This window comes from Podarcis melisellensis (genome assembly GCF_964234715.1).
Source record: "Podarcis melisellensis genome assembly, chromosome: 16".
Taxonomy (NCBI): domain Eukaryota; kingdom Metazoa; phylum Chordata; class Lepidosauria; order Squamata; family Lacertidae; genus Podarcis; species Podarcis melisellensis.
Window position 1 is genome coordinate 11,433,469 of NC_138533.1, and position 15,784 is coordinate 11,449,252.

Below are 15,784 nucleotides of genomic sequence, written 5' to 3' on the forward strand. Positions count from 1 at the left end.
TTTTATATTGCCTTCCTTTTCCAGTAAGGCAGAGTTGTGGCACTTTGGACGCCAATGGACTACAGTTCTCTCACTACCCAATGTGGTGTCGTGGTTAGAGTATCGGATTAAGACCTGGGAGAGCAGGATTCGAATCCCCACTCAACCGTTGAACTCCCTGGGTGATCTTGGGCCAGTCACTGCCTTAGTCAGCCTAACCTACCTCACAGGGTTGTTGTGGGGATTCAATGAGGGGGGGGGAGTATCTTGTACTTGAGCTCCTTGGAGAAAAAAAATGATATACAGTGGTACCTCGGGTTACAGACACTTCAGGTTACAGACTCCGCTAACCCAGAAATAGTACCTCGGGTTAAGAACTTTGCTTCAGGATGAGAACAGAAATTGCGGTGCTAAAGTGGTGCTTCAGGTTAAGAACAGTTTCAGGTTAAGAATGGACCTCCAGAACGAATTAAGTTCTTAACCGGAGGTACCACTGTAATGAAATAAATGAAATAAGTAAGCTTTCGGTAGTCGGGCCCAGTGGTCAGGGGCCTGAAGTTCAGCAGCATCAGGCAGGCCACAGCGCGCGCCCCCCCCCCCATTCCTAGTGCAAGCTAACCCTGCACAGGGAAGGCCTTCACCCCCCCCCAATTCTTCATTTTGGCCCCCAAAGGCTTCCAAAAGTCTTCCTAGGTATTTCTGACTTGTACCGCTGCCACCTTTAAAGGGAGGGGGTGGCTGTGCTCCTGTCTGCCTCCCCCCCAACTTTAATTAAAATGGGTGAGTAGCCTTTGGCAGTCTGGATGTTTCTGAACTACAGCTCCCATCTGCCCTAGCAAGAATGGCCAACAAAGATGTGGATTCAGCAACATCTGGAGGGCCAAGTCTCCCCACAGCAGGCTCAAAACGAGGTAGCCTTTTATAACGTCGTCCTTTTGTTTTTATCCGTCTTGCTCTTTGAAACTGTGAACCTTATTTCCCCACTACATGTAAATGTTAAGATCAAGATAGAAAATAAAAACGAGCATTTTGAAATGAGGCGTCTTGTTTGGTCTTGGGAACGTGGGATGAACAGAGTATGTGGAGATTTAAGGATGTTTTCCTACTGAAGCGTTATTACAAAGTCTTGCAGCAGCTGCGTATATATGCCAGTATGTTTTCGGTCCATATATATCTATAACTCTTTACTGACTGTGACTGTCATGAAGGAACCCTGTACACAGGATAAAAAACTCCCCTTTCATCCTCAGGTGGCTGTAGGTTACTGGAGAGGGGTCTCTCCTGCATAAATAGTAGACTTTGACACTTCTGCACCATTGGAACATTGCCCCATTGATTTCCAGAGAATACTGTAATGTGCCCTTCAGACAGTGAAAGTCCCCTATCCCTGGTATCTATGATCACACCTCACTGTGTTTTCATATTTGAACTGCAACACTTTGCAATGCACACTGGGGAGAGGTGTGTTCCCACCAAGCCCTGGGTTGTAAAATGGAGTGGGGGAAGGAGGGGGGTGCCAGATTATCCCTCCTATAATTAATCCCTCCCCGCTCAGTGCCTAGAAGCAGGTAGGATATAGCAAGTTGGTTTCTCCTGCCTTCCAGGCACACATTTTTGCCTCCTCGACGCCGGTGCTCCTGGTTATGCCTTGAAAAGGCTGAGCAAATTGCTGTTTACGGCGTGCCTCCTGGCACCGCATAGCTAATAATAGTAATTAAGGAGGCTGCAAGATGGTGGGGGATGGGGTTCGGCAAGCCGGAGCTTGTTCTCTGGTCCTGCCGCAGCCTTCCAACCCAGAACGTGCATTTTCCAGCAACAGAAAAACCCCATCAAATAACTTGAGTGGCTCAAAGCAGTTTGCATGCATTGTCTCAGTAATCCTTAACCAACACCCTGGAAGCACCGTATTTTTCGCTCCATAAGATGCACCTGACCATAAGATGCACCTAGTTTTTAGAGGAGGAAAACAAGGGAAAAAAACTGAACGAAACAGTGGATGTTTGATTTTTGTGGTTCAGGCTGTGGCCACAGACATGATAATGTGATTTGACGGTGAATTTGGGGTAGCCCAATGCAAAAATCCTGAGAATCCATGTGGACCCGTGCTTTGTAATCATGTTTTTGTGCCATTGCGGCCCCACAAAACAGTGGGTTCGTGGGTTTTTTTTGGTGCAGGCTGTAGCCGTGGACATGCTATGTGATCTGATGGAGAATTTGGGGTGACCCAATGCAAAAATCCTGAGGATCCATGTGCTTTTACCTCCCTCCTCCCAGGCAGCCTCCTTTATCTCTCAAGTCCCTTATCTCCCTCCCAATCCCTTGCCGATCAGCTGCTCAGCGGCTTTGTTCAACACCCCCTTCCCTCTTGTTTGCCTTAGTGTCTTTTCCTTAGCTGGAGCTGTTTTTTGCTCCTCCTTTTCTTCTAATTTCTCTCCACATGCTATGTGATCTGATGGAGAATTTGGGGTGACCCAATGCAAAAATCCTGAGGATCCATGTGCTTTTACCTCCCCCCTCCCAGGCAGCCTCCTTTATCACTAGAGTCCCTTATCTCCCCTCCTGATTGCTTACTGATCAGCTGCTCAGTGGCTTTGTTTCAATACCCCCTTCCCTATTTCTAAAAAAAAAAAGCACGATCTGCTTTTTGCCCCTGGGCAATTCGGCCCATAAGACGCGCATACATTTCCCCTTATTTTTTTAGGAGGAAAAAAGTGCGCCTTATGGAGCAAAAAATACGGTGATATTATCTCCCCCCCCCATAATGCAGATCCGGAAGACCGAGGCTGAGAGTGAGTGACTCGTCTATGGACACGTAGTGAGTCAGTGGCAGAGGTGAAATTTGAACTGGGGCCTTTCTGAAGTGCGGGTGTATATTTAAAATGTTATTTCCCACCCTCTGAGAACCTTGGGAGTTGTAGTTTTTGATAAGGGGGCTGGGAGTTATAGAAAGCTGCAGTCCCCATGGTTCTTTTTTTGGGGGGGTTACTTTAAAAGTAAGGTATGAAGCCTTGGCCACTATATTGCATCAGGAAAGCTTCACCAGATAAACTTGCACCATTAGGAAGGGAGAGGCAGCCTACATGGCCTTAAAGGACAGCAAATAATAAACTACAGTGGTACCTTGGTTCTCATACGCTTTGGTTCTCACACTCCGAAAACTCAGAAGTAAGTGTTCTGGTTTTCGAACAATTTTTGGAAGCTGAACTTTCAATGCGGTTGTCGGCTATTGTTTCCAATCAAAAGCTGTGCCTTGGTTTTCGAACATTTCAGAAGTCGAACGGACTTAGGAACTGATTAAGTTTGGCGCTTTTGTTTTTGCTATTTTGCATTTTTGTTTTTGAGGCTTTTTTGATTACCGTAATTTGTTTTTGTGACTCTGTGGAACCCAGTTCAGCTACTGATTTATTGATTGTGTGACTGCGGAAATGGATAAAAGTCCCCCATCCAAACAATGACTATCATCAGTGCAAGGAATAAAAAGATTAAATTTTCATGTTTATCATCTACAATATTGTCTTATTTATTTCATAGTACAGTACATTGATAATTGCTTTTATTTTATGGCTCAGTGGTCTCGTTAGATCGTAAAATTCATGTTAAACTGCTGTTTTAGGGGTTGTTTTTTAAAAGTCTGGAACGGATTAATTCATTTTGCATTACTTTCTATGGGAAAGCATGCCTTGGTTTTGGAACGGACTTCCGGAACGGATAAAGTTTGAGAACCAAGGTACCACTGTACTTAGTTCAGGCACGTGGGTTCTTGTTAGGTCTCTTGCCTTTTATAACTAACCCTTTTACCCCCACCCAACACTTCCAGATCCACAGTTGTGGCTGGATAGAGGCAGAGGCAGACAAAACAGGGTGGCTGAGGGGCAGAATGGATTACTCCCTGCTGTATAAGCCATAAGCCATACACCTCGTGACCCCCAAACACAAAGAAAAGTCTACATCTGAGTGACTGAATTATTGCATATTTTCCTTCCACCTCAGGGTGTACAGTGTACACGGTTCTTCTCTCGCTCATCTAATCCCTGCACAACAACCCTGTGAGGTAGGTTAGGCTAAGAGACAGTGACTGGCCCAAGGCCGCCCCATGAGCTTCCTAGCCAAATGGGGTCTTGAACCCTCTTCTGGTCTCAGTCCGACACTAACCACTACACCACACTGCCTTTTGACTACCCACTGACTAGTTTGGTGGTTCTAACAAGCCCGGTTTAGAAAACAAACATGCTTTTTGCTGTGTACACACTACATTTAAATTGTACACACCCAGAGCACCCTAGGAACTATTTTGCGAAGACTGCTGGGAGTTGTAGTTCTGTGAGGGGTAAACTACAGTTCCCAGATTTTTGGGGTGGGGTGGGGAGATGTATGGTGTGTATACAGCCATAGTTAATCGTTTAGGAAGCAGAAACTTCTAATCAATAACCTATTAATCTCCCAGGAGATCCTGCTCAATCTTCTGCCTGCCTTCGATTTAGTTCATTGTTATATTTTTGTCACGTACTGTATATGAGACAGAAGGCATTTGGTTCCGCCCCCTGGCCTAAAATGTCATACCCAGGCCTACTTAAGACAGCTATTTTAACCAATGGAATTTGTTAATAAGAAGCCCGTATCTGCTTAGGAATGTCTTCAGTCATTATTCAGGGTCTTAAGCAATGTTTAATCCCCCAGGAAAAAGGATTGATTGTTAAACCACTGTGAGAATTGTAGCTCTGTAAAAGGAGCAGGGGTCTTCTAACAACTCTCAGGACCCTTAACAAACTACACCTTCCAGGTTTCATTGGGGGGGGTGTGTGTGTGAGGGTTGCCATATTTCAAAAAGTGAAAATCCGGACACAAAAGTTGTTGAGCTTTTATTGGCAAAGTTGTTGAGCTTTTCTCACTATTCTCCCCAGTTGCCTTAATAAAATTTTATTTTAATAAAATTATAATCGTGGAGATCTGTGCATATAACAGTTTATCTACTGCATCTTGGCAAAACAGCCAAATACTGCTGAGCAGTACACACCCTGAACCGATCACATACATATGTAGATACATAATTTTATTTATATGCCGCCTTTCAAACAATGCTGAAGGTGGCTTTCAACATGAAGAAATGCAGAACAATGACATAGCAAAGTAGTCATAATGCATACCTTCCATCATTCTGCTGACCACAATCTCTCATGTTTTTAAATATGTTACATGTTTTTAAATATGTTTTAATATGTTTACTTTGTCGCTTTTGTGTTTGCTGCCCTGGGTTTTAAGAGGAAGAGGGGGTTAAATAAATAAACTTTGGGCCCTCTTCAATTACCATATTTTTCCATCCATAAGACGCCAGCGTGTATAAGACGACCCCTATTTTTGGAGACTCCGATTTAAGAAAATGGGGAAAGATGGCCCCCGTGTATAAGATGCCCCCAAATTTTGGACGTTATTTTTTAGGGAGAAAAATCAGTCTTATACAGTACACGGAAAAATCGGTACCACTCTGGGGGCGCACTCAGGACTGTGTCATGCAAATTTCCTTCCTTTCAGGAGTTAATTTCCTCTCACTTGTTTGCCTCTGACCAGGCCTTCTTTGGGTGCTGACCTGTCAGCAAATATTGCCACCGTGTGGACTAGCACCTTTCTTTGACGATTAAAACAACCGCCCCAACAGTTATCTTCTAGAAGCCAAATTTCTGTTTGGTTCAGGGCTACCACACCCACAACGTACACATGCGCCGCACACCGCACACACATTCCGCTGCGGTTGCTACCAAGTCACAAAGGTACTATGGACACAGAGGCCTGTGGGCACACACACCCCTCCCGCAGCGACCCCCACCCACAAAAAGAAAAACTTGCTGACGTCTTGTTTGCAAGAGGCAAGGTCACAAACGGCAGCTGAGAAAAGCAAACAGCCCCCTTTCCCAGCTGCTAACACACACACACACACACACACACATATTTGTTTAAGAGACTGGAGGAGACATGCATGGCAGCAATGAAGGTTGTTTGCTGGGATGTCACAGCTGGAGGACCGGGAAGAAGGCAGAAATGACAAAATCGATAAAGGCAGGAGTTCTGACTTTGTACAAGTGCCAACATGGCTCAGAATTAGAAGCCTCTCGGATTAGGTCCCCACCATTTTCCTTCCCCAACCCTACTATGAACCTGTAGAGTGGGAGTCGCTTTAACCCTCACTCGGGACATCTTTTTTACCCTGTATTCACAATCATTTTGGCATTTTGTGTTGTCAGGGCAGCTACACATGACCCCACTTTCAAAATTTCCAGGGTGGACAAACTGCTTTATTTTCCCAGTTGGTGCGGGTCCCGTAACTTCCTTCTGAAATCCTGTAACTTGCTATACCACACATATTCCTGTTTATTTTCCCCCCTGTCCCTCTTTTCTTGCGCTGTGGCACAAGGGTGCCCCCTCCAGACGGCAATAATGTGGTAACCGCTGAGGACGGACTACTAATAAAAGAAGTTTTTTTGTGTGTCTGGTGCAAATCCACCAGGAATGTACTATACTGAATCAGTCACATATTCAGGGCTGCCAACTTGAATAAAACAGGGGGAGTCCAGATAAGCGATACCCATCAATTTTGTGGGGGCCCAGTCCCTTAAAATATTTTTTTGGGTGTTTGTGAGGGACCTCAGCCCCTTGCAGGATATACTGGCAAACTCACATACATAAACCAGCCTGGAGGGAGGGGTCCTTTGTTACTGGGTGGGATATTGAGCATGGATCTCCCCTCATAGCACACTGAGGCCACAGTCACAACATACATTGAAAGTGCATCCCCCCCCAAAAAAATCTGGGAGCTATAGTTTGTTATGGGTGCAGAGAGCTGTTAGAATACTCCATTATTCTCACAAGGTTACAATGCCCAGTTAGCAATCGATCCCACTTCCCAGGGAACTCTGAGAATTGTAACACTGTAATGGGGATCACCTAACTCTCAGCAGCCATAACAAACTATGGCTCCCAAAATTATTGTGGGTAACCATGACAGTTTAAAGTTTCTGAGCACAATTCAAAGTGTTGGTGCTGACCTTTTAAAGCCCTAAACCGCCTCGGCCCAGTACACCTGAAGGATCGTCTCCACTCCCATCTTTCTGCCCGGACACTGAGGTCCAGCTCTGAGGGCCTTCTGGCGGTTCCCTCACTGCAAGAAGTGAGGTTACAGGGAGCCACTGAGAGGGCCTTCTTGGTAGTGGCACCCGCCCTGTGGAACGCCCTCCCATCAGATGTCAAGGAGATAAAGAACTACACGACTTTTAGAAGACATCTGAAGGCAGCCCTGTATAGGGAAGTTTTTAATGTTTGATCTATTATTATTATTATTATTATTATTATTATTACTACTACTACTACTGTGGTACCTCGGGTTAAGAACTTAATTCGTTCCAGAGGTCCGTTCTTAAACTGAAACGGTTCTTAACCTGAGGCGTGCTTTTGCTATTGGGGCCTCCCACTGGCATACAATTTCTGTTCTTATCCTGGGGCAAAGTTCTTAACTTGAAGCAACCACTTCCTGGTTAGCGGAGTTTGTAACCTGAAGCGTCTGTAACCCGAGGTACCACTGTATTACTACAGTCACACCTCGGGTTACAAACGCTGCAGGTTGCATGTTTTCAGGTTGTGGACTGCACCGAACCTGGAAGTATGGGTTTAGGCGCGTGTGCAGAAGTGCAAAATGACATCATGCGCATGTGCAAGCGCCGAATTGCATCATGCACGTGCGCAGACGTAGCACTTCAGGCTGCGAATGCTGCGGGTTGCAAACGCCTCCCGCACGGATCACATTCGCAACCCAAGGTATGACTGTATTATTCTGTTGAGAGCTTTCCAGAGTGGCTGGGGAAACCCAGCCAGATGGGCGGGGTATTGATAATAAATTATTACAGTGGTACCTCAGGTTGCAGATGCTTCAGGTTACAGACTCTGCTAACCCAGAAATAGTACCTTGGGTTAAGAACTTTGCTTCAGGATGAGAACAGAAATCGTGCTCCGGTGGCGCGGCAGCAGTGGGAGGCCCCATTAACTAAAGTGGTGCTTCAGGTTAAGAACAGTTTCAGGTTAAGAACGGACCTCCGGAACGAATTAAGTTCTTAACCCGAGGTACCACTGTATTATTATATGGTATCACAGAGCTTTAAATGTATGGTGGGAATGTGGCCTTGATCCCAGCGCCACGATGCTCCCTTTGTGCCAGTAGCTGCCTGTGCCCTTGCAGGATTCAGACCCATGTGAAACCCCAGGCATCTCTCTCTCTTGGAAGGGTTGGCATGCAACCAAGGATCACCAATAACCCACCCCAACTGCAATTTTATGTTAGAAGAAACATGAAGAAAGGGAAGCAAAGCCATTTTCTTAAACACTGGATGGACTAGCAGCAATTAAGAGCAGCAGCGGCAAAAGCTCCAACACAGGCATGTGGTGGGTGGAACATGCAGACCTCTGGCCTTCCTTTTGTATGGGCAGAGGTGTCTGGGCCCTGGGTGGGGTGGGGGCGAGGTCACACGGAGATGCCAAGCATAGCTGACACAACAGGACGCCGTTGCCATAGGAGCAAGCCACAGGAGAGGCCTAGTGACGGTCGCTATGGCAACGAAGGGCACTGAAAAAACCCAATAACAAAGCAGTGTTGAGTCACCTGCTAGATATGTGTAATGGAAGGGTGGGAGGAGAGAAAGACTCACATTCAAAACTCAGCAATTTCCCCAAAGCCAATACAGTGGTACCTCGGGTTACAGAGGCTTCAGGTTACATCCGCTTCAGGTTACAGACTCCGCTAACCCAGAAATATTACCTCGGGTTAAGAACTATGCTTCAGGATGAGAACAGAAATCGTGCTCCGGTGGCGCGACAGCAGCGGGAGGCCCCATTAGCTAAAGTGGTGCTTCAGGTTAAGAACGGACCTCCGGAACGGATTAAGTACTTAACCCGAGGTACTACGGTATATGAATAAGGAGCTCAGCTTTTCTTAACTTGTTTCAGTTTCAGTTTCTCCCTCTGCAGAATCGAAACGGAAAACGAGCACCACACATACACACGAGGTCAAAAGTTACATTTCCCAAAATACTTTTATGAAACAGCGAGGTGGAAGGGGAAAAACGAAACAGAGAGCAAATCTAGCCGGCAGTTCCTATTTTAGCTGCAATGGAAGGGAGGGAATCGCTTAGGGGTTGGGCAGTCCATCCCCAACCCAAAAACAGCAACATTGGGTAGAGAAAGAAATGTTGAAGGAGGTCTCTGTCGCTCACACTTTTCCAGGCTCAAATGGTGATGAAACACGTTTCCCAAGGCACTGCGTCATCTGATGCTTCTGAAGCCAATGGCCACATATGGCCCACCAAACCAGGAGTCAACACTAGGCCGTATCCAGGTGTTTTCAGGGAGGACCTGCCGCCTCTAGCCAAACATCCCCATGTACAACTGCTTTTCCTTTTTGTGGTAGCTGTTCAGCTGAGACTGCGTCAGCTGCAAGTAACGCTTCACGTTGGCATCTTCGATGGAGAGATTGGAAAAGAAAAACAGGGAGGGAAAGGGTTGCAAAAACCAAAGTTAAATTCGATTGTTTTTTAAAGTGCCGCAATGAAAATTTGGAAGAAGATGTTTTGTGGGCTGAATCCAGCTCACAAACTGTCAGGGAGGTGCTGTAAGTCAGTGGTAGACGAATCTGCTTTGCACGTAGAAGGTACCAAGTTCCAGTCCTCAGTAACTCCAGGTAGGACTGGAAATGTCCGCTGCCAGAGAACTGGAAGAGTTGCTGCTGCTCAGTGGTCTCAGATGATGGACCAATGGTCTGACTCAGTATACACAACATGGGGTCTCTTGCATTGGGGACCACCTCTGCTAAAATGTACGTCTCTACTGTTTGTATTTTGATGATGATCAATGGTCCCTAACAAAGAAATAATTTGATTGACTGACTGACTGACTAGGGATATGTATTTACAGTCGTACCTTGAATTCTGAACGCGTTGGTACTCGGACGTTTTAGCTCCTAAACACCGCAAACCTGGAAGTGAGTGTTCTGGTTTGCGAACATTCTTTGGAACCCAAACGTCTGACAGGGCTTCTGCTTGGTTGCAGGAGCTTCCTGCAGCCAATCAGAAGCCGTGCTTTGGTTTCCAAATGCTTTGGAAGTCGAACGGACTTCCCAAACAGATTCCGTTCAACTTCCAACGTATGACTGTATTATAATAATAATTATTTTAGTTATTAAATGTGTATACTGCTCTATACCTGTAGATCTCAAGGCAATCCACAACATAAATTTGCAATATAAAAAACACAAAATACATAATAAAAAGAAAAACACACTACACCTTTAAGGAACATTCAAAGCACATTCTTTCCCTCAAAGAATTCTGGACACTGTAGTTTATTCCCTCAGGGAGTTACTATTCCAAGCATCGCTTAACAAACTACAAGGCCCAGAATTCTTTGAGGCAAAGAATGTGCTTTAAAGGCATAGTGCATATACAGCCTCAGTATAGGCCAGCTTCATATGTTCCAGATGCCCACACTTGCTCTAGAGATCACCAAAGTCAAAGTGACCTGTATTATGATCCTTCCAGCACCATGTTAGCACCTCTCACCTTTGGGCTGCTTGCTGGTTGCTGCCAGTAGATGGTGCTGGGCTCTGTCGTAATCCCGCAGGTGGTAGAAAGCCACTCCAGCTCGGTATAGCGCCTTGGGGTTCTCCGGCTGCCTTTCTAGGACTTTTAGACTGTACTCTTTCACCCGCTCATAGTTCACAGGTTCCATTTGTAGGAGGCACGCTGTGGAAGGGGCACACAGCACAACATTGTTACTAGGAGGCCAGCGACAGCCTGGGATTACTCAATGGGAAGGGGTTTGGGTAGGCACTCTGTGCACGCTCAAAGGTGCTCTTACCATTAGCCAGCCTACAGCTAACAAGAGAAAAATAAATTTATGAAATCACATTTCATTGTGAGTCAATCCAATAATACTGGCTGGAGGTCTTGGACAAGACAGACAAATGGGAGAACGTTATCACCCAGCCAATAGGATGGGATAGCTATCGTGGGATAGCCCAGTCAGTCGCTGTTATGCCATGCTTGTGGGCTTGTAATAGACTCTCCCTGGCTTACCAGCAAGGTTGTTGTAGCAGTCGCTTTGGGTGCTGTGGAGTTCCTTTTCCTGTTCTGGTGTCACAAGAGGCCTCTCCGCACCAAACTCCTGCAAAGGCGAAGGCACGCTGGGATCCAGCCCTTTCACCTGCAGCAAGGCCCAGTGATAGCGGCTCACGGCAGCCCGCAAACGCCCCTCTTTGTAACAGTGGTTCCCTTCCTTCTTGAAGGCTTGGGCCTGCTGAAGCCGTTGGTCCATAGTTGCTTCCGAAGAAGCCTGGAAGGGACAGGGAGCAGAATATTTTTTAAAAATGGGTGCCAGGACATGGATGGACTCCAACTCCCATCAGCCTCAGCCAGTGATCAGGCATGATGGCAGTTTTAGTCCATCAACAACTCCACTATCCAAGGGAATGCAGCCATCATGTTCAACAACGGAATGCAGTCGACACCATGTTGTTGATATTAATGTTTGGAGTGATTTGACCCTCTTGACTCTGCCTTTCAACTTCCCTTTTACCAGTCTCCCAGTTTCAGGGAAGTTTGGCAACAGGCCATTTATTTAATTTAATGGCACTATAGTCACTGATCCCAATTGGCTCAACAACATCATCACACACAGGGGCACCACTCAAGATTAATTCCAGGGTCATCCCCCCTGGCCATTTCCATGACCAACAGTTCTGGAGCACAACTATTCAGAGTATCTAGAAATTTTATCTCTTTGTCATCCTGAGCGAAACACATACGTAGCCAGTCTATGTGAGGATAGTTGAAGTCACCCATCACTACAACATTTCCTCTTTTGGATGTTTCCTTGAGTTCGTTTTTCATAGCAATATCTCCCTGAGCATTTCGATCTGGGGGATGAGAGCACATCCCCCAGTACTAATTTACTCTTGGGACCTAGCATTGCCACCCACAACATTCTTTTGGGGGAAGAGTGAGGCCGACTGAGGCTGTTGGTCCATCTAGCTCAACACTATGCAACACTGACTGCCAGTGGCTCTCCAAAGTAGTAGTAGTAGTAGTAGTAGTAGTAGTAGTAGTAGTAATTTATTATTTATACCCCACCCATCTGGCTGAGTTTCCCCAGCCACTCTGGGCGGCTGTTAGGCAGAGATAGTTTCCCCAGCTCTACCAGGAGATGCTGGAAATTGAACCTGTCCTGGGACCTTCTGCATGCAAACCACATGCTCTGCTGCTGAGTGATGGTCCATCCTCTCTAAAGGTAAATAAATAATAATAATAATTTATACCCCGCCCATCTGGCTGGTTTCCCCAGCCACTCTGGGCAGCTTCCAACCGAATATTAAAAACAATACAGCATCAGACATTAAAAACTTTCCTAAGCAGGGCTGCTTTCAGTTGTCTTTTATAAGTAAAATAGTTGTAAATGTGAAGATTCCAGTCCTCGCGATTCTGAATGAAGGACTGCTTTCAGCAGGAACAGGTAGGTCATGCTTCCTTACAGTTAGGCTCCAGAGAGAGTTTCAGGCAGGGGGTATTCCGTGCCCTACTTGGGAATGCCAGCGATTGTACTTGACACCTTTTTGTGTGTGCATGCAAAGCAGATGCTGTACAAATGAGCTACAAAACCGCCCCCCCCCCCCACGTACCTTTGCTGCTGCGGTGGCCATTGGGATCAAAAGGAGAGGCAGCAGCAGTTTCTGGAGCCGGCCATCACCACTTGCTGCTCTGCATGGGCTGCCACACCCCCGCCGTGACCTGGAAGCAGAGTTTAAACTGCAAAAAAATGGGAAGCAGCTTCGGGAAGCGAAATCACGTGACCGGAGTCAGCTGATTTCAGTGGAGGCGAACGGGAGAGCCGGGGAACAACCAGCTCTCAGGAATGCTAATAGCGCAAACTGCTGGCTTTACACTGTATATACTCTTACCTGGGAGTAAGAACCATAGAACTCAGTGGGGTTTCCTTCTGAGTGGATGCGGACACGTGTGCGTACTGGAAAGCACGCACGTCTCTTGTGTACGTAGAGAATGCAGCAAAACTTTTGGGTCATAGAATTGTAAATGGTAGAGTTGGAAGAGACCCTGAGGGTCATCTAGTCCAGTGTTTTTCAACCTTTTTTGGGCAAAGGCACACTTGTTTCATGAAAAAATCACGAAGCACACCACCATTAGAAAATGTTAAAAAAATTAACTCTGTGCCTATATTGACTATATATAAAGTAATTCTCTTGAATAGGAATCAAATAAACACAAAGAAAGTATTTTATAATTACTTTATTATAAAATAGTAAGTAAACAGAAATATGAAAAATTATAAAATACTTTATTCAGTGCGCAACCTGGGCCTGTTTGGCTGAACACAAAGCTGATATTCTGGCTGGAATTGAAGAAAGACACACACGTAGCTCTATGGGGAATCGAAGAAAGACACACATGTAGCCTGTCCGCTCTCATCCGATCCCATCCGATCTGATCCCCACCCAGGACAGATGGAAAATAGGGTGGACACAGTCCGGTGCCCGCCTAGTGGGCGAAAATTTGACTTTTTTAAAAAAAAAATCTTTCAAATTTTTCAATTTTTCCCATGGCACACCAGGTAACATCTCGCGGCACACTAGTGTGCCGCGGAACAGTGGTTGAAAAACACTGATCTAGTCCAACCCCCTGCAATGTAGGAATCTCAGCTAGGTGATCCGTGGCAAATGGCCATCCAACCTCTGCTTAAAAAAACCTCCAAGGAAGGAAAGACCACCACCTCTCTTGGGAGTCTGTTCCACTGTTGAACAGCTCTTGCTGTCACAAAGTTCTTCCTGATGTTTAGTCAGAATCTCATTTATTGCAACTTGAAGCCATTGGTTTTCAGTCCTACCCTCCAGAGCAGGAGAAAAGCTTGCTCCATCTTCTGTGTGACAGCCCTTATTATATATTGGAAGATGGCTATCATATCTCCTCTCAGTCTCCTCTTTTCCAGGGTAAACATACCCAGTTTCTTCAACTGTTCTTCATAAAGCTTGGTTTCCAAACCCTTCATCATTTTGGTTGCCCTCCTCCGCACACATCTACTGTGGCATCATGGACCAGTTTCAGTTGATGTGGCTTTATGAGCATCCTCCTTATAAGGAACGAAATTTTAACATTTGGGACCTTTTAGTATGGGGGGGATGTGAGCAAGTTGGGGGAGGAACATGAGAGAGGGGGATCAAATTATGTATGGTGAAGAGAAAGAGGATAGATAGAAGTTTTTCTCCCTCATAATATTAGAAGGTGGCTCATTCAATGAAGGCAAATGTTAAGATGATTTAGGACAGAAGATGGAATTCGCATCCAGAAGATGCTGTGATGGCTACCAACTTCAATGGCTTTAAAAAGGGGTTAGATGAATAATTGGAGACTAAGGCTATCTTCTAATGTATGGAACATTGCTTCAAAAATGTTTGCATATATGAACAATAATAACAAACATTATATTCCCTTCCACCCTTCCTGGACAAAAATATACTTATAGCAATGTTCATACCAATGTGGTATTTCATAAATTGCCATGAACAGAAAGATTTATCTAAATGCCTGGTCAGACATAGATGTGTTATCTGAGGTGAAGCCAAATCAGATAATTTTGATGTAAAATTATCTGCATTTCCTGATTATATAAACAGTGAGTGTCATATAGATGTCCTGTTTTTCCTTAGGATGTCCCTATTTTCATCAGAGAAATGTTGGAGGGTATGGAGTTATATGACCTCTAGTTTTTAAAATGTTTAATTTTAATTTATTGTTGGAAGCAGCCCAGAGTTGGTTGGGTAATAATAATAATAATAATAATAATAATAATAATGGGATGCCCCTGTTTTCATTAGAGAAATGTTGGAAGGTATGGGATTGTGCTGCCAGTCATGCCCACTTCCTGCCACTGACATGGCTGGAACATTTGAAGACGGTGGGTGGTGTCGTGCTGCCAACGTGTGTAGTTTGGACCTAATCCTTCTTTTTTTTTAATGAGATTACCAAATTGACCTAAGACATTGTTTTTCCCCCACATAGTTCTTGATGCACTACAGGCACATCCACAAAGCATGAAACTACACAGCATACGTGGTAGATACAAATGCTCGGAGGTGATGAAGTGAGAAAAAAAGAGGGAGAGCCTCTGTGTTACTGTACAGTACTGTGTGTTTTTGGTCGCACTTTGGGGCAGGAGTTAGCAACCTTCTTCAGCTGGGGGCCGGTCCACCGTTCCTCAGAGCCATAGCTGTCAACTTTCCCCTTTTCTTGCAAGGAATCCTATTCTGAATAAGGGAATTTCCCTTTTAAAAAGGGAAACGTTGACACCTATGCTCAGAGCATATGGTGGGCCGGACTATATTTTGGGGAAAAAATATGAACGAATTCCTATGCCCCATAAATAATCCCGAGATGCATTTTAAATAAAAGCACACGTTCTACTCATGTAAAAACACCAGGCAGGCCCCACAAATAACCCAGAGATGCATTTTAAATAAAAAGACACATTCTACTCATGTAAAAACATGCTGATTCCCGGACCGTCTGCGGGCCGGATTTAGAAGGCGATTGGGCCGGATCCGGCCCCTGGGCCTTAGTTTGCCTACCCCTGCTTTGGGGGATCAAGAGAGAAGGTGGAGTGTAAAAGATTCAATAAATAAACCTTGCTACTAGCAAGGGTTGTGTCTTTAAAGAGTTGCCAACACGTAATAATTTAACTGCAACTTTTGAAAACGCAAGAGTCGCTG

General features: G+C 45.3%; 1 protein-coding gene across 2 annotated transcripts; it reads right to left on the reverse strand.

Annotated features, from left to right (window-relative positions):
• Positions 1-9,031: 9,031 nt before the first annotated feature.
• On the reverse strand, positions 9,032-12,996 carry TTC9C (tetratricopeptide repeat domain 9C). 2 transcript variants are annotated; one of them, XM_081891998.1, is made up of 5 exons: positions 12,965-12,996; positions 12,686-12,794; positions 11,088-11,343; positions 10,572-10,754; positions 9,032-9,473 (listed from the first exon to the last, which is right to left on the reverse strand). In XM_081891998.1, the coding sequence occupies exons 1-5, from the start codon at positions 12,979-12,981 to the stop codon at positions 9,379-9,381; spliced, it is 660 nt and encodes a 219-aa protein (XP_081748124.1). In that variant the 5' UTR covers positions 12,982-12,996; the 3' UTR covers positions 9,032-9,378. The 2 variants fall into 2 exon arrangements, with proteins under 2 accessions (XP_081748124.1, XP_081748123.1); XM_081891997.1 differs by having other exon boundaries at positions 12,686-12,812.
• Positions 12,997-15,784: the final 2,788 nt, after the last annotated feature.

Bases quoted from the DNA above. Each gene is read 5' to 3' on its own strand.
- TTC9C (XM_081891997.1), bottom strand. The intron at 10,755-11,087 runs GTAAGCCAGGGA...CCCCTTCCACAG, and splicing joins CTGCTACAACAACCTTGCTG to CGTGCCTCCTACAAATGGAA. The intron at 9,474-10,571 runs GTGAGAGGTGCT...TCTCCATCGAAG, and splicing joins AACCAGCAAGCAGCCCAAAG to ATGCCAACGTGAAGCGTTAC.